This window comes from Glycine max, chromosome 18, assembly GCF_000004515.6.
Source record: "Glycine max cultivar Williams 82 chromosome 18, Glycine_max_v4.0, whole genome shotgun sequence".
NCBI lineage: Eukaryota > Viridiplantae > Streptophyta > Magnoliopsida > Fabales > Fabaceae > Glycine > Glycine max.
In genome coordinates, this window is record NC_038254.2 from 23,569,010 (window position 1) to 23,594,481 (window position 25,472).

The 25,472-nt window shown below is 33.8% G+C and overlaps 2 protein-coding genes across 5 annotated transcripts; one reads left to right on the top strand and one right to left on the bottom strand.

Moving 5' to 3' along the window:
- The first annotated feature begins 1,659 nt into the window (after positions 1 to 1,659).
- LOC100791587 (uncharacterized) lies at positions 1,660 to 3,088 on the top strand. Of its 4 annotated transcripts, none has more exons than XM_006602345.4 (2): positions 1,660 to 1,858; positions 2,528 to 3,088. In XM_006602345.4, exons 1-2 carry the CDS (start codon positions 1,766 to 1,768, stop codon positions 2,855 to 2,857), a joined length of 423 nt encoding a protein of 140 aa, XP_006602408.1. In that variant the 5' UTR covers positions 1,660 to 1,765; the 3' UTR covers positions 2,858 to 3,088. The 4 variants fall into 4 exon arrangements, with proteins under 4 accessions (XP_006602408.1, XP_006602409.1, XP_006602410.1 ...); XM_006602346.3 differs by having other exon boundaries at positions 1,839 to 1,960; positions 2,523 to 3,088; XM_006602347.3 differs by lacking the exon at positions 1,660 to 1,858 and adding an exon at positions 1,926 to 2,250 and having other exon boundaries at positions 2,523 to 3,088.
- A 2,124-nt stretch (positions 3,089 to 5,212) lies between these two features.
- LOC100792829 (BTB/POZ domain-containing protein At1g67900) lies at positions 5,213 to 9,181 on the bottom strand. Its single transcript, XM_003551996.4, has 4 exons — positions 8,488 to 9,181; positions 8,315 to 8,384; positions 6,885 to 8,156; positions 5,213 to 6,159 (listed from the first exon to the last, which is right to left on the bottom strand). Exons 1-4 carry the CDS (start codon positions 8,544 to 8,546, stop codon positions 5,662 to 5,664), a joined length of 1,899 nt encoding a protein of 632 aa, XP_003552044.1. The 5' UTR covers positions 8,547 to 9,181; the 3' UTR covers positions 5,213 to 5,661.
- Positions 9,182 to 25,472: the final 16,291 nt, after the last annotated feature.

The following is a 25,472-nucleotide window of genomic DNA, read 5'->3' on the forward strand; positions in this document are numbered from 1 at the left end:
ATTCCTTATGGGACCTTCGTTTTCTTCAGATGGGGAGAGGATAAACTGTTTCTTGATTTGGTGCCTTGAGGATCATAACCATGTCTTAGGTTTTAAACCTATTAGGATTCCCATTATCCTTTAATGATCCAAACTAGTTTCCGCTTATCAAGTCCATATCAATTTTTTGTTGATAGTCTAATAGGCTCACCAAATTAGATTAGTTATATTGAGCCCATAAAAATGTAAATAGCTAATATAAATGTTATAATATAATATGTAACCCACATTAATTAATTAGGAATTATAAAATTCCTAACACAAAAATGCCACCACCTTTTTTACTACAATGGTTTTAGTATAACCATCATTGAACCAATATCATAGAAGCCCCATTTTGTAGTAGTGTTGATTGTCACTGCCACCACCTTGATCACTACTAGAACCACAACCATAATTATCGTCGCTACCACTACTATCATCAACCGCCACCACCTTCGCCTCTATGATTGTTGTTATCGTTGTTGTCACCACCATGTCCACCGTTGCAACCACCACCATGATTATTGTTATCACCATCATCATTAATCGTCACTACCACCATCATCAACAACCACCACCTTGATGGTCGTCGTCCCCACTGTTGTTGCCACCACCACCATTGGCGGAGGTGGAGGTGGTAACATTTATGGTGATGGCGATGGGTAAATGATAATTGAGATATTGTAGGACATGATTCTTTAGTGAATCTCTTAGAGATTTAATGGTTATTGGATTTTAATTTGAATTTTTAAATATTTTAATATCAATCATCTATTATTTTTGTTGTGGAAAATGCTTTATGGTACACAAAGAAATTCGTACTCTTTACACGAATGATGTGGCTTAGCTTATTTTGGCTATGCTTAGTTTTCTCCGTTTTCTTTCGTTAGAAATCCAATAGTCTTGATTACATATAAGGTTTGATTCATTTGCAGTGGTGCCTTCATCACTTCATTTTCAACCGAAGCTTATCAAATTGGCTTTGGAGCACCTAGATGTTGAAGAAGGCCTTGGAGCATCAACGGATTGAGAAGTCACAAGAAAATTGACTAAGGCCAGAGAACTTTGAAACAATTGTTGTAGCAATGATGAACAATGCTATGCCAAACAATTGTAGAAATTGCTTGAGAATATTTTCTATTTGCTTTTGATAAATAACTCCACAATTAGCAGAAGATAATCTAGGATAAAATCTTAATATTTTATTTTTTCTTATCTTATAACATTTTAATTTATTAGTTTTAAAAATAATTACACATCATATAACAATAAAACATAAGCTTTTATTATGAAGTAATTAACAAGACTATTTTGGTTCATTTCGTACTTCATCCATTCACACCATATAACAACACACTCTCTCTCTATATACATATAAAAGCATGGTCAATTAGATATCCAACCATCGCAACAACCTAATTGCAAAAGCGGAGCTATACCAACTGGACTATATCCCCATATATACTAGATTAAAATTAAAAAAAAAAAAAAAAACTGTTAAACATTGTATTACAGGAGCATTTATGGAGCGGAAGCCTAGTTCTAGAAAATATCAATATAACCCTTTTGTGGCAAAAATGGTCTTTTGGCTATTATGAATTCATCAATGATGTTATGTGTCTTCATTGCAAACGTTGAATAATGAGATATTGTTGTGACAAGGCATCTTATCCATAGTTGTGCATACATAATAAATTGCAAGTTGAGACCCACAGCAAAGGTAGGCTAATTGACACCCACTCGAATGTCTGCCATCATGTGTGGGTCCGAAAAGCATTGGTGTTTATTGTTTAGGGGCCAAACTTTGCGTCAGGATTCAATGCAACTCCACAAAAAAGTGAGAAAGATGAGGGAAACTCGATGATCTGATATGATTTTATGTTGCCAGTGCTTGGAGCACATAAACATATAGTTTACCATATCCAAAAGAGATCAAAATGTAGGTGGGGGCGTTAGTTGAATTAATTATCAAACCCGTGACATAGAAAGAAAGCACACAAACTTGTGTGTTGCATATTGATCCATATTTTTATATCAGATTGCATCATGAGTCTTATGCATATGTGCATATCCTCTTTTCTCTATATCTCTATAATTTGCTTCTATTCTCTGAGAAAGTTCTTCCTGAATCTTGAAGGTTCTTCAACACCCTTCTTAAGGTGTGGTCTCCAAATACATTTATGTTGCTACATCTTAACTTATTAGTTGGAAGAGTCACTAACTTGGATGGTAAATTTTAATAAATAGTTGTGCAGAATGTGTGTGAGTTGTTGTAAATTTTTTGGTATTTGAATTTCCTGAATCTTGAAGGTTCCTCAAAACCCTTTTTAAGGTGTGGTCTCCAAATACATATATAGTTATGTTGCTACATCTTGTGAATTGCAAGAGTGGCTAACCTGGATAGTCATTTTGTAACAAACAGTTAAAAGTGTGAGAGATGTTGTAAATTTCCTGATATTTAAATTTTGTAACAAAAGATGTTCTATTTGTATGTTCGGTAGTGCAGGAATTGAAGAGCATGGAAAGTGACCAGAAAGTCCAAATAGCTTCTTGGAGTGAGGTCATGTCAGGTGCTGGGGTGGAGTTTCATCAAGGGGCTCCTAATTTGGGACAAGGTGGTGGTGGTGGCCTTCAGAGACAACCTAGTATGACCAAGAACAATTGTCTTTGTTCTCCAACCACACATTCTGGTTCGTTTCGTTGCCGGCTTCACCGCTCCCCTAGCCTCCAGAGGACCAAAAGCATGGAATCAGAGTCCCTCAGGGATCACGCATCAAAAGTCCATGCTTCAATTGTTGATGCTGTTGCTGATGCCAACAAGGATCCAGTGCATTGATCTTCTGATGAATTGAATGTTAAATTGTCATTAAGCTGCCATATGTTTTACTTGTGTGTAGGCGTGTCATGTTTACTTTCTATCTATTCATAAACTTATAACTGCGAAGTGTGGAGATGTATGTAATGCAAGTACTTTTACTGTATTTGATTGTCACGTGAACAATTTGGGATCATTTAATTTCATCCCTGCTTGATTCTCCTTTCAAGTTTATGTTATTGTAAGTTGAAATACCCGTTGTCTTTTCACATTCCCGTTTTTTTTCAAAGTGTCCTTTCTTAACTTGATCTATAAATTTAGTAGTTTAGGGCCTGCAGGTTTAAATCTAGTTGTATCTAGTCTTCTGTTGTCTTTGTGGTATGTCATGGGAAGCAATACACTTATGTGTAGCCTACGATAATCTATGACTACAGTCTCTGTGCTTCCAAAAGACCAAAACTCATCAAATCCCTGTGCTTCATGAACAAGAATCACTTCCTTGTTTCTGAAACTGAGATTTTGCAGAGGACAAAACTTAGTGCAGTTGCTTGAGCATTGATGTTATTTTTTTTAATTAGAATCGAAGATTACTTGGAAAACTAGTTCTAGCTTTTATTATGCGTATTACTACTTGTATAAAGCTCAATTTTAATTTAAGAGGAATACTAAAAACATTAACGATTGTCCATTTGGCAAACTCTTTTTTGATGTCAAAATTTTCCCGTAGTTTTAGATGTCTTCAAGATGTTACATAACAAACTCGGGTTCCCAGTGAATCTAAATATAGCAAACATCAAAGGTTATGTGTACATTAGATATTATTAGTATATTATAAAATTTAATCTATGTATATGTTGCCAATTATGAGATTCAACATGAACCCAAGTCTAGCAACAAAATTTTCCCCTGACATCGTACCCTGATGATGAACAACTACAATCTCTTTCAGATTTGAGTTGTAACTACATCGAAGATACAACACTGAATCATTGAAACAACCACCTACACCAAGTCACCAACATTTCCTAGAGATGGAAAAGAAAAATTGGATTTTGGCTTACCAACATGGCCCATTACTATTTAGACACGAATTGCAAACCCTCACCATTGTCACTTGCAAGCGATTAATTTTTTGACCAGTAAAATTTCCAATTATTTGTGTTATGTGGGTAGTATATTTTCGGTAAACATGTTCAGAAATAAGCTTTCTAATCATTTCCTTGCATAAATTTGATTTCGTATCTCTAACTTCTAAATAGTTTTTTTCTTTTTCGGTTCCAACTTTTAAATAGTAAAAGTAGAGCAACGAACCATCGGAAAATAAAGAGATCCACTAAGAACCAGGAGGGTACATTCCCATTCACCGATTCACGCAACTTCTTGACAAATGACTAGTAAGTAGTTTGAATTGAACTAGAGAAGAAGCAAACAAAATATCAAAAGGAATGTAAACACTAATGGTTCAAGTAGTACCAAAAAAAATTGTTAATGCTAATCATACCTAGTAGTAAATCAGTTACAGGAATATTCATGCAGGCATGCTCTCAAAATAGTTATTTAGTCAAGGTCAAAGAAACTATGATGACTAGTGATCATAATTGCAACAATGATGACGATGACCACCACAGCCAGTCCCCCACTATATGATTCCCATAAGCTTTTATATGACTTTGTTGGAACTAAAAAAAAGGGTATGATTCTTTCACCGCCTCCAAAACAGTAAGAGGTCGGTCTCAAGTTTGAGAGATTGAACTAACTAGTTAGTTCTCTAGGGACATAATTCATCCCATCAATCCCACAAAATCCAAATTAATGATAGTAATTAGAAATCTGAGAGTAAAGGAGGTTGAAAGTGACCTCCATCAAATTGATCTTAATACTGCAATTAAGAAGTCAAATCAATACCAAAATAATTACTAGCTGATAGTATTAAAGAAGTCTATGATTTCAGGGCCTCAACTTGTTAAACATTTTTCTTAGTAATGCTGAAAAGGCTTCGCTTTAAATGGAATTCCCATCTTTACTCTTCATTTGTTTTTTGCTTAGAATAGTATATATAGATACATGGAGATTTATGTAGGGATGGAGCAATGCTGAGTCATGGGTATTAAACACAACAAGTGGTTTTAGATTCAACAGTTGTCGTTGTTTCAATAAAACCACTTAGAAGCAAACATATCTTACCAATGCTGGATCTTTTTCTTTCTTGTTTATTTGTGCTACTTTTTGGTCGGCTATACATTGCACATCATTTTGTTAATCAAACTAACACACTAGATTGTTCCACTGCATGATATATTAATGACAAATCTCTGCTAACAAAACATCAAATGGTCGAACCTTAATTATTTGCCACAAGTCCTATCCATAACAAGATATCAATTCAATAAGTAACTAGATTATCCGCGTGGATACAAAATAGATATGAGGAAGATAATCTGATATTACAGTATTAATTGCTGTGTCAGAAGCATGAATATGCCAATAATTAATTTTATCAACAGAATCAGGACCCATTTGAAGTGAACCATCAAAGATGAACATAGCCACGTGTTTCAGATTCGTGGACACACACGGCACCATTGGACCTACAATACGTCACTTACTCCTAAGTTTCCTCTTCCTCATCATCCAGTTTTTCACATGTTACCAAAGAGATTTCCCCTCTTGTGAAAAATCTTGTTTCTCATTATTATATAGGTTACACGAACAATGCATATTTGGATTCAATGATTTTCCCTAGATGTTACATTACAACTTACATATAGTATATGTTACCCTCTAATTCCCCATATCCCCCATCATGGATAATCTTAAAAATTCACTCAATTCTTTTCAGTGGCACTTCTGTTTGTAGCCCACAATTTGCTAAACATTCGTTTGGGCTGAGTGGGAAGACCAAGACCCTTAAATTTAGAAGTTCTTCCAATCTCATCACGGGGCACAACATTTTCATCCAAGTCATCCTCAGCTAGCTTCATTCTGAGGGTAGGGTTCCTAGTTGTTGACTTTGGTGACTTGAATCCAGAAACACTCCAATTGTCATCAGCATGAATACTAGTCGTGGTGCTCAATGGTGCTGTGTGCTTTGAAGGGTCAATGCCATGAGCTGTGAGCAATGCCTTGATGTTGCTTGGCATGTCACTCACTTTGCCTCCAGCAGCTGCTGCTCTTGCTTGCTCAAAGAAGAGAACTTGGACTACAACTCTTAGGGGAAGAAGCTCATTCTGTGCTGCATGCATGCATGCTTCCATTGACAGTTTTTTGCAGTCTAAAATTCTACATAGTCTCTTCCTTTCACTCTTGCTGAGTTCTGGATGTGCCTACATTTTCAAGTTAAACAAAAAATTTAGTGATACTAATAAGGTTCTTTCTTCCAGTAACAGACATATATTACATTACTAAAGTGTTCAGAGTTCTCTTTTTTGTAAAATTTTTGCTTAATGGAATGGACACATTTATCATGGATAATGGGAAGAACACACTATCAATCATGTGAAGGACTAAAGGACATTTATCTCCTTTTCTTTTTATCCCGATCTAATGAACACAACTAGTATAAATAAAAACTCATTAGGATCGGTTTAGTGGCAGAGGATTTGAGTATTTTGCAGGATGTCGTAAGTTCAAATTTCACTGTCGCCATTATACACTTAAGAATCAAAAAACTAGTACCGATAAAACAAACTCGTGTGTGCCAAAAATGTTCTTTCATAGTTATCACTGGCAATTCTTTTCTTTCTTGTTCCAACCAAGTGAAATGACTAAATGCCAGAACGGAAATTAGAAACTGCGAGTATTAGTCAGAAAGTGGCTTCATTCAGGCCAAAATTTCTGGTGGGTCATCCTACACCTAAACCACGAAAAAATGTTGAATGAGACAAGATTTCAAGGTCGAGTTGTTTATCCACCAATTCTGTCCCACCACTGAAACATGTTCAACCAGAGTCCCCCCGGGAACCCCTCTATGTTGGCCATTATTTATTTCTAGCATGTACAAAATGCAGTAATTCTGAAAACAAATAGAAATTCCTCACAAAAAAATTACCTTGAGGTAAATGTCAATAGCTCTGTACAGATCATCATGGTCATGCCTTGCAAAATCTGGTATAGTTTCAGCAATAGCAATGAATTTTGAGAGAGCCAAATTCACATCCCTGGCCACCTCTTGAAGGTACCTATCCACAAGCTTTGCCACCTTAAGTTTTGAGCTATGAGAAGCTGAGGAGGACCTCCTACTCTCTTGAAACTCGAAGTTAATATTCTCCGCGGAACGAGACCGCCTTCTTTCGACGGCCAACCTTGATCTTGGAGGGCTGGTTGGAGGACTCTGACCTTGCAACATGAACTGTTCCAATATGGTCATCACCAAGTCCACTTCATACATCATATCATTAGTACTCTTAGACACCGAGCGTATCAGAAGATCGTTAACCGTTGCTTCCTCCAATTGAAGTCCTACTCTTGTGGCCAATTCCACTTTAGAAGAAGCAGAGGCATTGAGAATATTAGCAGCCTTCAAGAGCTTAAAAAGGAAGCTGCAAGAAACAGCACCTTTCTCTGCTGGAAGCAAGCTCACTATTGATTCCAAAAGCAGCCTATGCTTTGAATTCACTTCACTAGCAGAATCTGAATCTGAGTCTGATTCAGTCTCCCTCTTGACATTATGCACATTCTTCCTTATATTTGGTAGCCATCTAGATGCATAAATTTTCAATGCATCACCAATGAGATTTGAGGGTGTCTTGCCACCAGATTTGATAGCCATCATGGTTCTCCAATACAAGTCTATGCTCAAATCTGCTAAATCCTCAGCCCACCATCCCTTGCTTGTTGATTTGTGTCTCAGGCTTTCGGTTTCGTTGTATGAAGACACATCATTCCTCAATCTCCGGGAATGGCTGTGTGACAAACTCACCTTTGAGGGGTGGCTTAAGGCCTTTGAGGCAATGGCCTCAATGCATCTGCTGGAAACTGTCAAATCCTCTGACCACAAAGGCAATGCCTTTGTGGTTTGGAGAGTCACAATGGAATCCTTCCAGCCATTGAGGATGCAAGAGTTGAAGAAAACATCAAGCTTGTAAATCAAATTCCCCTTCTCAACATCCTCAGTCATCTGCAAGTACTCGGCCGCGCTTCGCGCGGCCACAATGTTGTAAGCACTGAGAGTGATGGTTATGCCATAGCAGAACTTGGCACACAGCTCAAATGCTTCCACCCCACCCGGAAAATCAGGGAGTTGGACTATTTGGTGCTGTGGAGAATCAGAACTCTCTGAGCATAACCTTTGCAGGCGCAAACATTTGGACAATAGTGGAAACTGAACAACATCATGAACTTGTGTGACTAAACAATAAAAAGATAGAAAAAGTTTTGTTCAAAAAACAAAATGGACTGAGATATAGAACTTGAAGAGTTTCTAATTTTCTATAATTGGTAATTTGGTATCCTCAAGTATAAAAATTTCAAGAAGCACACCTTGTGAAGTAGGTATCTAGTTCCTTTCACTTGAATTATGAGGTCACTTGAAACTTCAGAAGAGATTGTCCTGCATACAAAGAAAAAGAAAAAACTCATGTTACTCACCTAAAGCTGATACATCATCAATCGTCTACAATTAGAAACAATCAAATGATGAATCTATGACTTGCCTTACAGACTCTGCAGTGTAAAAGGTGTCCGAACGAGATCCAAGTTTCATAAACTTCATGACTGTGTGTCAATTTCTTTTATACTAAATCATATGTTAAACTGAACCAGTTACTTGAATAATTCAGAACTGCAGAAAGCACAAGAAGTGCATAGAGCAGATAGTGGTGAAGAAAATCTACATGAAATGCTCTTTCATTATATTGCCAAGTTGAAAATCAATCAACAGAACTCATAAAGTTTCTGGAGCCTCAATACAAAACTTCAAGAACTCTCGGACAGAAAGAAAAAGAAAGTAAAGAAGATGAAGAAGTTTTTTCTTGGATGAGAGAGAAGATGTCAAAGGAAAAGGAAAAACAAGAGGCTTGCCATGGGAAGAAATAATATAAAGCAGTTTAAATAAGTAGGAGTGACAACAAATTTGATAAACAGGAATGCAAGTTTTATCCCATTTATTCAAAAACACAATTTTCGTTATTGATTGAAATTTGTAAAAAAAAATGAAATTATAAATGGAATTTGTTAAATAATAGATGAGACCTACGTAATTCTGTAAGTAATTATAGATTATAATGTTCAATCATTGATAGAAAGTGTATTTGAAAGATTACGGAAAGAAGTGTGTTTCTAACGCTGTTCAATGCTCAATCAACATAAATTGGGACGAGAGAGCATCTAACACTACAAAGTTAGGACATACCTGATAGGAGATGCTATTTTGGGTTTTTAATAATCTTTTTTGGTGCATTTTACTCTTAAGATTTCCTAAATTTTTTATTTCAAAAATAGATATCATTTTTTATAAAAATTATTTTAAAATAATGAAAAATGATTAATTATATATTTTTTTATTTCAAAAATATTTATAATTGAAAATACAAAATTTATTAATAATTAAAATATTTATTTATCAATATAATTTAAACTTGCAATAATACATAAAATTGATAGAAAAAATACAAACATCGACATTGAATAATAAAAATTAAATTTCTTGGAAAAACAGAAATAGAAATAGAAAAAAAATAGTGCATGATAGACAAAAAAAAAAATCTTTTGAGAAATAATACAAATTTTGGTAATTTTCATAAAAGAACGTGAAAATCTTACCGTCAACTTTAATAATGAATCTTATAAATATTAGATTTTAAAATCAAGATCTCCTCTCAAGAATCACTATTGAAAATAACATAGCTAAATTGGACATTTAAAGAGAAAGGATAGAATTAAAGAGCAATAATACATATTCTTCCCGATTTAGGCTAAGATATAGATTACATAGGCATGCTCTAGAATAAATGAACTATATATATAGCTTAGCAGCACAGCACCCACACAAAAATATGGAACAAAACCAAATTTTGTTTTTAAAAATGATTATAAATTGAACAAAAAGTTGGATGTATTTTTTAAGTATGGTTTTCAAATCGAAATAATTGCAACTCAATAATCTACATAACAAAAATTAGTATTTAGCGTCAACACATATAACTAGGTTGTCTTTACAAATTCTCCTAAAAATCTTCCTATTATTTTATAAGAAAGAGAATAATTATAAATTATTCTTAGACATTCTTCTATGAATCCCCTTACTTCTTTTTGTATTGTAAGTTTTAAATATGTTTTAGGTTTAACTATTTATTTGATGTTCCTATATAGTTATTTTTTTAAGTCTCATGTAATTTTTAATCTGTTTTAAAAATTAAAAAAAAAAGATTAAAATGATATGTATAACGAAAAAAAGAATTATATTTTGTAAGTGATATCATATCTTTTTACAAATCTTTTTCTTATTTTATAAAGAAAATATTAATAATAAATATATTTAATATCTTTAAAATATAAAACTTAGAATATTTACAAGAAAATTTATAAGAAGATTTAAAATTATTTATAAAAAAAAAAAAAAGCATCATTGTATAACAGGAAATACTCAGCTAAAATAAAGAATGCAATTGAGACGTGAGATTTTTACAAGCTGAGGTAAGAGCATCTGGATACTCAATAATGAAACTGTCAATCATTCATTGACCAAATTCGACCTAGGAAGATTGTGCAACTTTATTATTTATTTATATTTTTATTCTGTTTTGCTTTGTTACTTAGTAGAACTGTAGCATGTTGTTCTATATTAACAAAAAGAAAAAAGAAAAGAGAAAAGAAATACGGTGTTGTTGTAGGCTGTTACTTTTTACTATGGAGACAAGCCATTGCTAGCGTGCAATTCCAAAGGGCAATTTCCACGTGCTTATCCTGCGCCTACTAGTTACCCTTCACAATTCCAATGGATATCCTCATGTACATATTAATTTCATCTTATTATATACTATAAAAGATCATGGGTAAAGATTGCCCCTATGTGTTACAAAGATAACCAAATTGCCATTTTTCTCTCTTTTTTGTCTGTCTTCTGGACGAGCCTTCATTTTCATTTATTGCAAATGGCCCAGTAGATTTAAACTCGGCCAAACTATAAAAGGGGCAAACTTGTTTTGAAATTTATCAAAATAGGAGTAAATTTCAAATTAATACCCACAATTCTATTACTTTTGAAATTAAAGTCGTAAATTAATTCATAATTTTTTTTATTAAAGTCGTAAAAAAATAATTTTAATTATAATTTTAAAATCATAGGTATTTTAATTTTTTAAAATAAGTCGTAAACATATTTACTATCTCAAAGTCGCACTTTTTTAAAATTAATTATTAATAAATTTAAATTAGTTTTAATTTTAAATTTTTATTTCAACGTTTTTAATCAATTTTTTTAATATTTTTGTTACTAATATAAATAAATAATATTAACTTAAAATTTATCAAATAATATTAAATTATTTTTAATTAATTTTTACAGTTATTATTAAGTATATTAATAATTTCATATAGTATTATCAATTAATTTTATATGATAAAATTATTTTAATATTAAAAAAATAATTTAGTAATAAAAATAGTTATTTTAATAAAAACAATATAATATATTACTATAAAATAAACAATACAAGTTAAACACTATTGTAAAATTAAAAAGTAATAAAAGTAGTTGTGAAACATCATCTTACTATTAATATTTTTCTTAAATAAATATATATTATACTTTTTAATATTTTTATTTAAATTTAAGTCTTTTGTTTACATTATTTATCTAATTTATGAAACAAATAATAATCCTTAAGGTTTAGTAAAAAAAATATAAGAAATATTAAATAAAAAATATACAAATATAAAAATATTAAATAAAACTATAAATTAAAACTAATTTAAATTTGTTAATAATTAATTTAAAGTGTAATTAAAAAAAAATCAAAAGTCGGTTACTTTTTTATGACTTTAGTAAAAAGAGAAAAAAAAAACAACAATAACAATAAAAGTTGTGAATTATTTTACAATTTTCTCTTTAAAAGTCGTATTCCTTTAGGAATTAATTTGAAATTATCCCATTTAGTAAATTCCAAAAATAATTACCCTTTTTTAGTAATTTCAACTCGAAACTCCGCATATTATGAGTAAAACTTTGAAAAACTCTAGGTTATCCAATGTTGGTTTCATGAGACGTAGATTTTTAACTTATTAGGTAAAATTAAGTTTTTTTCTGGTTGCGAATTTTGGCTGTAAGTGCTGGAATTGGTTAGAATGTGTTAATCTTGTAGTTGATGGTTGTCTTATACTTTGTCTCCCTTAGGATTCTAATGAGGCAAATATCCTGTGTTGATTAACCGAGGGAATTAACTGCACCAAATTTGATACCATACTTTAATTTATTTATTTATTTATATATATGATTCAACTTTTTTAATTGCTACTCGGATCTTTCTTTCACACTTGTAATCAAACATCGTGTGATTTTTTTTTTCCCTGGAATTCTCTCGCTTTCAGTTTGATGAGCTCATATAAATAATTAAGGAACTATGAGATGGATGGCTGCGGGCCCTTTATTGGTAGGAAACAGAAAAGGAAAAACAGAGTTATAAGGGTATGATATTCATGATTGGTTCCATATAGTGATGTGTCAGAATGATTTGTTCAATGCTAAAATCAATATATCAATTTTTGTTGGAAGAATTATAAGAAAAATAACAGAGAGGAGAGGAGGGGTCGGCTTCTATTTTAATTATATGCTTCATCGATCCAAGCTTTAAGAATCCCACCCTCATAGATTCCACTGTAAAGATTGAAAACACTCTTAGTTTTGTAGTAGGCCTACAATGTTCATGATGCATCATCTCAAAATAACAATGAACAGAGAAGTACGATGGAGAATTTAGCTCCACAAAATTATTCTATTAAGTGGTGGTGTACACACCTATGATTCTCGTAATTTGATCTTACGGCATTAGTCATTTGCCAGGCTCATGTTTTCTCATACTTTAAAAGATTAATGCCTTTTTTATCCATTGAATTTTAAGAAAAAATCTTGAATAGTGAAACAACTAAGCCGAAAATGAGAACCAAGAAATGGCCTCTACAGCCATCGAAAAAGAAAAAATTGAAAAAAATCCTAACAAGGTTCGAAGTGAAGACCAATCGATTTGAGAATGTTTTTGCATGTGACTTTGAACAAGGTGAGAATATATAGAAACATTATTACATGAATATAAAGATTGCTTTGTGTGGGACTATAATGAAATGGTTGGTCTCAGTAAAGATTTGGTTGAGCATAGACTACCTATCCAAGAAGGCAAGAAATCAACAAAACAAACCCCTCGAAGTGAAGACCAATCGATTTGAGAATGTTTTTGCATGTGACTTTGAACAAGGTGAGAATATATAGAAACATTATTACATGAATATAAAGATTGCTTTGTGTGGGACTATAATGAAATGGTTGGTCTCAGTAAAGATTTGGTTGAGCATAGACTACCTATCCAAGAAGGCAAGAAATCAACAAAACAAACCCCTCGAAGTGAAGACCAATCGATTTGAGAATGTTTTTGCATGTGACTTTGAACAAGGTGAGAATATATAGAAACATTATTACATGAATATAAAGATTGCTTTGTGTGGGACTATAATGAAATGGTTGGTCTCAGTAAAGATTTGGTTGAGCATAGACTACCTATCCAAGAAGGCAAGAAATCAACAAAACAAACCCCTCGAAGTTTCGCACCAGAGGTGGTAACTAAGATCAAAGAAGAAGTCGAAAGGCTATTTAATGGAAAGTTCATATGAACAGTAAGGTACGTGGATTGGATTTCGAATGTCGTTCCTATAATTAAGAAAAATGGTAAAATGTGTGTTTGCATATATTTTGTAGATTTAAATTCAATGACTCCTAAAGATGAATATCCTATGTTGATATGTTAGTTGATTTAGCACCCGAGAATGAAATCTTTAGTTTATTAGATGGTTATTCTGGTTATAACCAAATTTAAATGGCTGAACAAGATATATCAAAAATATCCTTTCAATGTCCTAGTGCTTTGGGCACTTATGAAGGGACAATCATACCATTTGGCTTAAAAAATGTAGGTGTGACTTATCAAAAGGAAATAGATTCATTTTTTCATGATTTGATAGGTGATTACATGCAAATATACATAGATGATGTGTTGTTGTTAAATCACAATTGAAAGAGAATAATTTGACTCATTTGAGAGCATCATTTGAAAGAATGAGAAAGCATGGATTGAAAACGAATCATATCATTGGGTGTTTTTGTAGGTGAACTATTTTAATTTGTCATACATAAAAAAGGAATCCAATTTGACAAAAACAAAGCCAAGGCAATAATAGAAACTTCTCCACCTAAGATTAAGAAGCAACTTCAATCCCTATTAGGTAAAGTGAATTTCCTTCGAAGGGTTATATCTAATTTATTTGGAAAAACTCAAGTGTTTTCTCTTTTGCTTTGATTGAAGAATGAAGCTAATTTTAAAAGGGAGAAGGAGCATCAAGATGCCTTCGAAAAGATCAAGAATTACCTGATTAATCCACCTGTTATGTGTTAGACATTGGACGATCCATCACTAGCTGATCCAGACATCTCTTAAAGTTTTGATGAAGACAAAGATATAAATTTATGTTAGTCAATTTGTTACATGTAAGTCAACAGGATTGATGATTGGAAGCAACATCAGGAGAAACTTATCCATTAGTGGATACCTCTTCTACTGGAGTAGGAAGTACTCATCTAGTCCATCAAAATATCTATTAGGATATGAACGCTTATTTGAATTTATCAGTTTATGCCAGTTTATATGATTCTATTTAAAAGGAATAAATCTGCAAATCAAACTTTCATTTCCTTTTATGAGTTTAATGATCATATTGAGTTATGAAAGTTTTGATTCTATCAAATAGAAATGCACAACAATTATATTATCCAATCCCGAAGATACTCTCCATAATTACGAGCTTCTCTCTACCTATAAATACGACATCAAGGATTGAAGAACAACGATGAAAAAGTGCAGAAAAACAAGAGTCGTGAATCTAGAAACAAGAGAAAAAGAAAAGCATTAGTTGAGAAATACACTGAGCTTAAGAGAGTCCATTCTTTGTAATACACAAAGTACTTCTAAGATATTAGAACTTTATTGTAAATTCATTCATTGAGTGTCGTAAAGAATCTCTGATTATACATCAAAGTTTTGTTTGTGAAAGCCAACAGAGACTTAGTGACAAAATAATACTTAGGTGTTCTTAGATTCAGGGGGAGTCTAAGGATTGTTGTTAGAGTTTTATTCACGTTAGATTCAACTTATTGGCTAAGTAACACAATCATGATGTAGTAACTGAACTATTATGGTAGATATCAATGAAATCTTAAAAGATATGGTATTATTTAAATTTTCAATTTTAGAATTTTTACTAACTACCTAGAAGATAAGAGATATTTACAATCTAATAAAATCTAATGTAAAAGATATATAGACTCACTCTATTTACTTTAATTATTATCTACTAATCTATCTACACCTAATAAAATTTTTCTATAATTATCTATAACTATTTACATTATTTACTAGTCTATTTACAAATATTTAAAAGTTCTTAATCAAATAAAAATAAAATTTCATTTATTCTTCAATAACGGTGCCAAAAACTTGTTAGGTTTTTATTTCATGTTAGATTCAATTTATAGGTCAAGTGTAACCCAATCATGATGTAGCAACTGAACTATCGTCCATGTCGTCTCCTAAAGGAATAAAAGAGGGATTTCATATAATTATTTAACTAAGAACTAGGTTTTTGTATTTTTGTTTTGTGCTTGCCACGAAATAAATAACATAAATATAAACTGCAATAAAATTAAATGATAATAAAATAATTAAGTAAAGATAGAAATACTAGACTTGGATGGTGACATCGATCTTAATGAATGAATATCTAGGTGTGGACATAGAATTCTCTCAATCCACTATAACTTGACAATTCTCTACTTATCTGTCTTGCTCATCCTCAATTCACTAATGTATTCTACCTCGGCTCCTATATGGTCGCAAATTCTTAACTAATTGTCTGATACCTAATCCCCTGGACATACCGACAGAAGCAATCAACATTAATGGTCGAGAATTAGCGACACTTAACCAAGATTATTCTATCCCTAGAGATAATCTCAATTAAGTACTTGATTAATGTTCAGGTTTCAACAAGGCTCGACAAAGTGCAAGTCAATTCCTGAATTCATCTACATAATGGTCAATCAAATAAAAACATTAAGTACGAAAATAAATAAAGAACTCAAGATGAAGTATTGAATTGATAGAATTAAAGCGAAACAAGGCTCATCCTTTCCTCTCCTAGGTGGAAAGAATTGCACTCATAAAATAACACAATGAAACATAGAGTGTTTAATGGAATAATGAAGGTGTCTAGTAGGTTGAAGTCTAAAATATAATTCTATGAACTGCTTGAGACTGCTACTCATTACAATCAATGTCTAGCCTCCTATTTATAGAATTATAGCTAGATTTAATTAAGGATATAATCACAAGAAATTTCAAACAAATAATATCTCTAATTAATTCAAGTAATTATCTTCTTCTTTAGCTAATTTATCCTCGAAAAATATCTTTCTCTTGATTTTCCTAACTTTTATCTTCAATCTTCTCAATTTCTCCTTCTAGAACTTTTTGTTGATTTTAGGCCTCTAGAGCTCTAGCGCTTAAGCGGGAGATTGATGAAAAACTATCAAAAAATCATTAAAAATAACCAAAACATAAAATTCTACCTAAGACAAAGTAAAAACTGAATTTAAAGCTAATTTGATTCAAAACAAGGCCTAAAGTTAACTATAATGCTAAATAAACGTCACAACATGCATATGAGAATCTGGTAAATTTTACATTTATCAACACTCCAAACATAGAAACCTTTCTTATGCTCAAGAAGGGCTAACTAAAACTACTAAAACAACAAAAAAAAAAAACTACTTAAAAAAAGTAAGGACTCAAAAACTAAATTAAATTAAGACTCAGAAAGAAAAGACAAATTAAAACTAAAGACTAAGGATACACAATGACAAGTTACATACACACTTTTCTTGCATTCCCTTTTATTCAAATTTTTTTTTGTTCATGTGCTTCAATCAACTAAGTATGATGCCCACATTCAACCTTTTAGCTCAACCAAATCAAATACAAGGTTAGAAATATGAAACAAGAATGGCAATCAAATTTAATGGCATAACAACTTGTCCTCACAATAAGTGTTTCACTCTTAAGCTTTTGACTTAGCTTTGGATGTTTTACTTAATTCACAACTTAAGACACCACATTTCAACTTTGAATTTCATCTCAAGTTAATCAACACATCAAATGCATGCAAAGATCAATAAGGACTTTTTTGGCTTGTAATGGGGCTTGGCTAACAAGGAAAATTGGTTTTTCTAGATATTCAAAAGTAACTCAAAGGAAGGAAAACATTTAGTCTATTCATTGGATTTTCATTCACTTCCTACCACTCCTTGGTACCCCAAATTTTTCAATTAGATTCATACTTTACTTGTTCTCAACTTGATTTTTTTTTCTTTACTTTTCTTTCTCTTTATTTTTCTATTTTTTTCACATGTTTCTTTTTCAACTTTTCAAGAGAGAATGAGGATTTTTCTTTGTTCACGTGATAGCTCACAGGAGCCCTTACTTTTTTCCCTTTAGTAGTAATTTTTTGCCACTCCAAACTTAAAGACTTCCCAATTCGTAGACCTTTCCTCCCCTATCTCTAAGTTAAGGGTAGTAGTGGATATAACATATATTTTCAAGGTTAAGGGATTAGAAAAGAATAAATCAATATAAGCTCAAAGTATGGTGCAAGGGATTCACATAGGGTTGGCTTTTTTATTCTAGGCTAAACATGCAAACATGGCCTTGATCACTTCAATGCATACAATTGCAGTCAATATACAAGAGATTTAGTCAAAGTCTACTGTGAGTAAAATAAGTGTGCTCTCAATATATGTATCAATATAAGGTTCCCTCACTCACCGGGCTAGGTCTACAAGTTGCATCTTTTGCTTTCAATTCTTCATGCCCGATTCATTACACTTTCTATTCAAGCTATTCAATGGTTTTCACAATTAGCATATGAGTTCATCCACACAAAGAATGATTTTAGCACACAAATTTTTTTATTCAAATATTTTTGTTTAACTCATGTGGAGTTTGCAATAGAAAAAAGGTGATGTTCCTAAGTCGTGTGTTTCCTAAAAACTAAAACAAACTTCCTAAACATAAATCCTAAACTATTCTACTTAAACAAAGAAAACATAAAATGAACAAACAATTAATAAAAGCAATAATAGAGAAGGGGGATAGAAAAACTTCACTAGGGCTCAATGGCCCTCATCTTCATCGCCATCATGTGTGGTGTCTTCCTCCATAGCTTCTTCTTGTGTAGCCTAGACACCTCCCTGGTCAGCATTGACATTATCCCCAAAGCCAGCTAGCCATGCCACATAGGGTGCATACTTCTCATGGGATGGGCAATGATAGGGTCCAGTAGCTTCGGTGGTGACATGTAGGAAGAAGCTGTGGAGAGAATCCATCACCATGTTAATGTCGTGATTGTTAATGGCTATGGCCACCCTTATGTTGTGCATCTCTGCTTCATAGCCCATTGGGGCTTGTTGTGCCTGCTACTATTGTTGATGGTGGTGTTGTTGTTGTTGTTGTCTCCTTTCTTCTTTTTACCTTGCCACTTCCTCCACATTGGGTTTGGGGTTACAAAAATCTACTCCACAGTTGGTAACAATGTAGTTCCAATTGATAGGCGGACAGATGGACTTATAGGGTCGTGCAAAGGGTGGATCTACCATCACTCCATTTTGGGCACTTAAGTGCCAGGTGTAACACCCTGAGATATTATAAGTTATAAATCGATGTTTAATTGTATTTATTGTGTTATTTGACTATATGATAGACTTGAATGAGTTGAAGTATGCCTTGAACTAGTCATGTGTAAATTTCTTTATGTGGATGTTTAATTATGTGAAGTTTTGTTGAGCGAAGTTGAAATTATGAGATTTTAGATTTTACCAAAACCTAGTTCAGTGAAATTGCGATACCGGATTCGTTAACCGTTGGATCATCTTCAAATTTTGTCTGGATCTCCCTCAGATATTTTTCTACAATCTAACCGTTGGGATTTTGAAACAAATAACTTTTGGTCTCCCGCTAAGCGAGAATGGCGCGCTAAGCGCAGTTCCAACTGAGGGGAATTATGCTGAGCAGCCCAAAGCTGCGCTAAGCCCAATTCCAACCGAGGGGAACTGCCCTGAGCGGCCCAAAGGTGTGCTAAGCGAGACCTAGTGTAGAGGGGGCTACACTAAGCCTAAATTCTTGCGCTAAACACAAAAAGTGGACTTCAGCTTAACGCGACAGGCCCGCTAAGCGAAATTTGCAGGTTATAAATACGTCCTCAGCGTGAAAAACACAATTTTTCACTCTCCTCTTCTCCAAAAATGCCACCCAAACCCTAAAACCTCATTTTCCACCACCCAAGACCACCGGTAGCCACCATAAGTCGTCGTTGCTTGCCGTTGGACCCCCACACGAAGAGGAACACTTTAATCGGAGCGGAATCCTCAGAATCCTCCTCAAAGATTTGGTGGAGAAAATCCCTCAATCCTCCATTTCAAAGTTTCTTTGAGGTAAATCTTGACTTCTAAACCTTATCCTAGCTAGCTTGAGTTCCTCTTAGTGTCTCTTATGTGTTGGGTACTGTAATAGGGTGTTTTTACACTTCCTTTTAAAAATCCTAGAGAATGAGACATTGTAAAAGTTATCTTTTTACAACATTGAGGTTATTTTTGTGCCATTCACTGAACCCCCGTCACATTGGCGTGATCAAAATTCCAAAATGATGTTTCTATTTGTAGAATCTGAAACACCCCTCAGCCCTTTATGTTTTGACAGAGGTATTTGACCCTGAATGTTGCCTTTGACCTTGTTTTTGAAATCCATACTAAATTCCTTTCGTTTTGGCGTAATAGAGACTTGCGTTGGACCGACAAGTGCGAACGAGAAAGAGACCTCTAAGTGACGCAAAGAGGAACCGACAAGGAGCTCACGATAGGTGAGGGGAGTTATTATAAAATTTACCGTTTTGACACCATAGTTAGGGTCAGGGAACCTAGCTATGAGAATATCTGCCTGTCCCTGTTGCATGTTGATTTTCTTTCAAGAAAACTACGTTTTTAACTAATGGGATGTGATACATTTGGTATTGATGTGAATGTTGGTTTTCAAGAAAAACTATGTTTTTAACGAATGGGATGCGATATATCTATTGTTGATCAATAACATTATTGTTTATTAAACTTGTGTTGTTTGAAGACCTGGGGAGTGTGAACCTCAGGCATGAATAATATATTTATATGTGGGATGCGGCTTATTGTTGATGTTGCTATTGTTGACTTTAATTGATATGTGGTGATGTTGATATTTACGATGATATTGATTTGAGATGACGTTGTTAACAGTGATCATGTCAACATGAATTGATGTTATTATTGATGATTACGTCAATATGGAATGAGGTTGTTGTGGTTATTGGTGATGTCATTGAAATGGAATGATGTTAATGTTGAGAAAGACATTGAAATGGAATGTTGATGATGTTGGAAATGCATTGACAGGTGCATGTTGTGTATGTTCGTGGGGGGGTGCATTGGCCTTGTCGGATGTCCCTTGTGTGGGAAAATAGAGTGATTAAAGAATCTAAGCATTTCCGAGAGGATGCTTAGGAGCTTTAATTCATCCATGGTCATTGTACTTGATGATGCCCACGTTCATACATCGTATGTTGTGTATGTCCATGGGGGGTGCATTGACCTTGTCGGACGTCCCTTGTGTGGGAAACTAAAGTGGTTAAAGAATCTAAGCATTTCTGAGGGGATGCTTAGGAGCTTTAATTCATCCATTGTCATTGTACTTGATGGTGCCCATGTTTCATGCCTCATATGACATGGGAAATAGTATAAATTGTGCTAGTATGTACTTTGTACTAGGGGGTGTGTCACCTGGTAGGGAACTCCTTGTGGCCCCAGGTTGATCACCTAGGGGGGAGTTACAGTGCACGACTGGGTGGCCTCGACAAATATTGCATGGTTTCCTAAGTGAGGTGTCGTGTAGACACGCTTAGGGCTATTTCCTTGGTATTGGATACGGTACATACCACTTTGCATCTGAGAGTTGAGGTCAGGTGCATGCATCATTCTGAGTAGTCTTGATTGGATCCATGGATAGATGATGAATAATTGTTGAATGTGTCTGATGAATAATTGTTGAATGTGAGTGTTGAATAATGAATGTTGTGTAAGCTCATAATGTTTGCCTATGTTTCTTACTAATTGTGGTTATTTGGATTTGGTATTGGTTCTTTTTATAATGAACTCACCCTTGCAATTTGGTATCGTGTGGTTGATACCTGTGGTGATTGCGAACATTGTTCGTGGGAGCAGAATGACAGCAGCAGGGTGCAGAGAGTAAGATTCTGGTGAGGAGCCGTCGAGCCGACGTGATGACGTTGACATTATTTTGGGAGAGAGTTGTGCTTTGTAATCAAATCCTCCGTAGTTGGTTTTCAAGTTCTACTTTGTTGAGTTAATGATGTAAAACTTGGATTTTAATTATATTTATGAACAAATTTAATTTCCATTATGTGTATGACGTGTACCAAGTTACTATTCCTATATAATTATATATATTCACTTAAGTAATGGCGTGTTGTTGGGTGAATGTATGTTGGGACAAAATTACTTCTATTTTCATAAGCAAAATTAAGGGAGCTTATGTTTATTTAAAAATTGAAATTATCGCATATTAGAGTGTTGATATCGTAGCGACGAGGCGGGTCGTTACACTAGGAGGCTTAGAATTCTACCTCCCATGCTATTTTTTTGGTTTTTTTAAGACAAATTTTTATTTTATTTTTTACTCCAAAATTAAAATTAAATAAATTTAAATTTAAACTATCATAAGAATTTAAAATGCAAAAAGAAAATGTTAGAGTTAGAATGCTATGTTGCCTCCTAGTAAGCGCTTCTTTAACATCAATAGTTTGACGTACGGCATGTGGATTGTCATGGTGTTGTATGATGGTGAGCCGATTCATTGGGAAATCTTCAATGCCTTGAATGTAGTAGAAAATTTGTTTCTTGCCCTCTCTAAGTGTGTAGACTCCTTTACAAACATCGTTGGTTACATGAGCGGTTCTCATGAAGGATTTTCGTAGAATTATTGGAACTTGCTAGTCCTCCTCTATATCTATGACAAAAAAATCAGTTATAAATGTTAAATGATTTACCTTAATTGTCACGTTTACCACTTTCCATAGTGCTTTCTTTTTAGAACCATCGACGACTTGTAGAGTCATGTTGGTGGGCTTTTAGGTTAAGGCAACCAATCTTCTCTAAGAAAGAATAAGGCATAAGGTTGCAACTCGCGCCTAAGTCAAGTAGTGTGTGGTCGATAGAAAGATTTCCTAATGTGATGGGGATGGTAAAACATTCTTTATCCTTCAAATGTCTTGTGGGTTTTACTTGATGTAGCATGTCCCATGTGACATTTTCAATAGGTGGTTCCTCCTTTTTCTCTTGTAGCATCTCCATGTATTTCTCGAATTTGGCCATCCTCTCATCTTCTCCTTGCTTATGGATGCTTAGCTTGCTAAAATCAAACAATGGAGGATTAAGTGAGGATTGCATACCTTGGGTTGAAGCGTTGGCTTATGCTTTCATCTCTTCCTCTAGCATCGTGCTTTCTTCTACCTCTTCTTCTTTACCTTCCATGTCACACTCAATGGTGGAGATAATAGCCTTGCAATGGCCCTTTGGGTTCTCTTCGGTGGATGCGAAAAAGCCAATTGAAGAGGTTTGTAATTGTTTGGCCAATTGCCCTATTTTAGTCTACATGCTTTTGATCGCAACTTCAGTGTATTTGTGGTTGGTGATTTCCACTTCGATGAGTTTGGTCAAGGCTTCTTCCAACTTTGCGGTGCGGTCCCACAAATTTGGCCTTTGTTATGGTTTGTTGTCTCCCGCTTGGCTATAGTTTCCATGTATGTTTTTGAAACCTCTTTGTTGGAAGTTGTTGTATGGTCATTTGTTGTCCTCCCATATAGTTAACTTCTTGAATTGGTACCTCGGTGCATTTTGATGTTTGATGTCCTCCTCCCGCATTCTTCACACATGAATGCTTGTTGGGGTTTCTTTGAGATGACCCCTTAGAGTTGTTGCAGGATTTGTTGGATTGCCTTAGTCATTGCTTTTACTTGCACCTACATCTTTTGTTCAAGAGCTAAAAGGTTATCTTCAGCATTAAGTTCATACATACCTTTTGGGGGATTTGACTATTTTGTTTCTACGGTTCTCTCACTAGCTGCCAAGTCTTTAATTATGGTCTTCAATTGACTGGTGGTTTTATTGAGGTAGTTTCCTCCGGCCGATGCATTGATCATCCTCCTATAATCGTTGGTGATTCCTTTCATGAACATTAAAATTTGCATGAATTGGTTGTATCCATGACAAGGGCAACTCCTTAGGAGGGCTTTGTATCTCTCCCATGTGTCAAATAGCGATTCAGTTAGAGCTTGTTTGAAGTTGACAATGCGCTCCTTGATAGCTTCAACTCTAGACTCAAGGAAGAAGTGATTAAGGAATTTGTCTTTGACTTCCTCCCATGTGGTTAGTGAATGATGTGGGTGTGAATTGAGCTAATCGGTTGCACTTCCCCCCCCCCCCCCCAAAGAGAAGGGAAAAAGTAATAGTTTAATATGTTCATCATTAATACCTAGCAAGCTTATCGATATGCATAATTGTAGAAATCTTGTGAGATGAGCATGGGGGTCCTCAGTGCTTTCTCACATGAATTGGTTGTGGTTGAGGTTGTTGTAGACCCATGAGGGGAAATTCATTTACTTTTCCTCGGTGTTTAGTGGTCTAATGGGTTAGCTCACGTCGGTTCCTTGACCGGTTGCTAATTCTGTCATGGTTTGCTCTACTTCAATCATTCCTTCGTTGTTTATTTTGATTGCTTCGGTTGATTAGCTTGAAGGGGATCCTTTTTTGAATATTTGTTTCTTGGCACACGAAGCTTCTCCTTTTAACTTTTGAAAAGTGTTTTTGATTTCGGGATCAAGAGGAGTTAAAACAATCGTTTTGCTTCTTGTACTTTGCATGTAAGCATAAAATAGAAACTTGGACTAGGTGAGTAAAGTGGTCAATTTAATTAGTTTAAACAGAAAATAAAAGATATAAAAAACATTAAATTTTCAAAAAAACTAACTACAAATAGAAAATATTAAAATCTGAAAATAAAAGATAAATATCCAAAGTAAGAAAATCTAAAAACAAGAAAAATAAAAGATATATTTTTAATTAAAATTTTCAAAAAAAAATTATATACGAGTTATAATCTGAAAATTAAAATGCTAATTATATCTAGATTTATTTAAGGAATAGTTAGCATTTTAATGAAGAAAAAATATAACAAAAAATAGAAGATATATTTACTAATAGATAAAAATAGAAAAAGATGTATATATATATATATATATATATATATATATATATATATATATATACACACACACACGAAATTTGCCAACTAAATTTACATACTAAAAAAGATAAATCTACCAACTAAATTTACATACTATATTTACTAATAGGCTAAAAAAGTTTTAATACTTGGCTATTAGCATATTGTTTAATATAATTTTGTAATATCCTCGTTATCATGAGGTGAAATTATATGCTTACTCCACTAAGAGTGGGTTAATGAGATTTACATATTTTCAGTATGGCTGATGAGAATGAAGTGGTTGGAGATGGTGTGGTTGAGATCCCATTTGCAAAAAAGGATATATGGCAACAAAATGTTGAATCTCATTTCATAAATTTGATGGAGCAGGAAGTTAAGAAGGATAATAGACAAACAACTACTCTTACATGGTTGGCACGACAACACATCAAGGAAGAGATAGAATTTTTTTTTTTTGGCAAGTGATGTAGCTCCATGTGGAGCTTGTAGGCCTTGAATTTTCTTCATCGATGGAGTCCTTTGCTTCTTGAAGATCAATGACAGCGGAATGGAGAAGGAGGAAAGGTGATTGGAGACGCCACTTCAAGGAGAATATGAGTCAAGAACAAGCTCACCACCATAAGAAGCCATGGATAAGAGCTTGAAGGTAGGAGAAGATGAATGGAGGGAGAAGGAGAGAAGGGGCACGAAATTTATGTCTCAAATGAGGTTTGAACTTTGAAGTGTAATTTCTCAAATGATCAAAGTTGAAAAAATGCACACACAAGACCTCTATTTATAGCCTAAGTGTCACACAAAATTGGAGGGAAATTTGAATTTCTATTCAAATTTCACTTGAATTTGACTTTGAATTTGTGGAGCCAAATTTGGAGCCAAAATTTCACTAATTATGATTAGTGAATTTCAGCTATGGTTCAACTCACTAATCCAAGATTCTCCATTACGTGTGCTTAGGTGTCATTAGGCATGTAAAGCATGAAGGACATACACAAAGTATGACT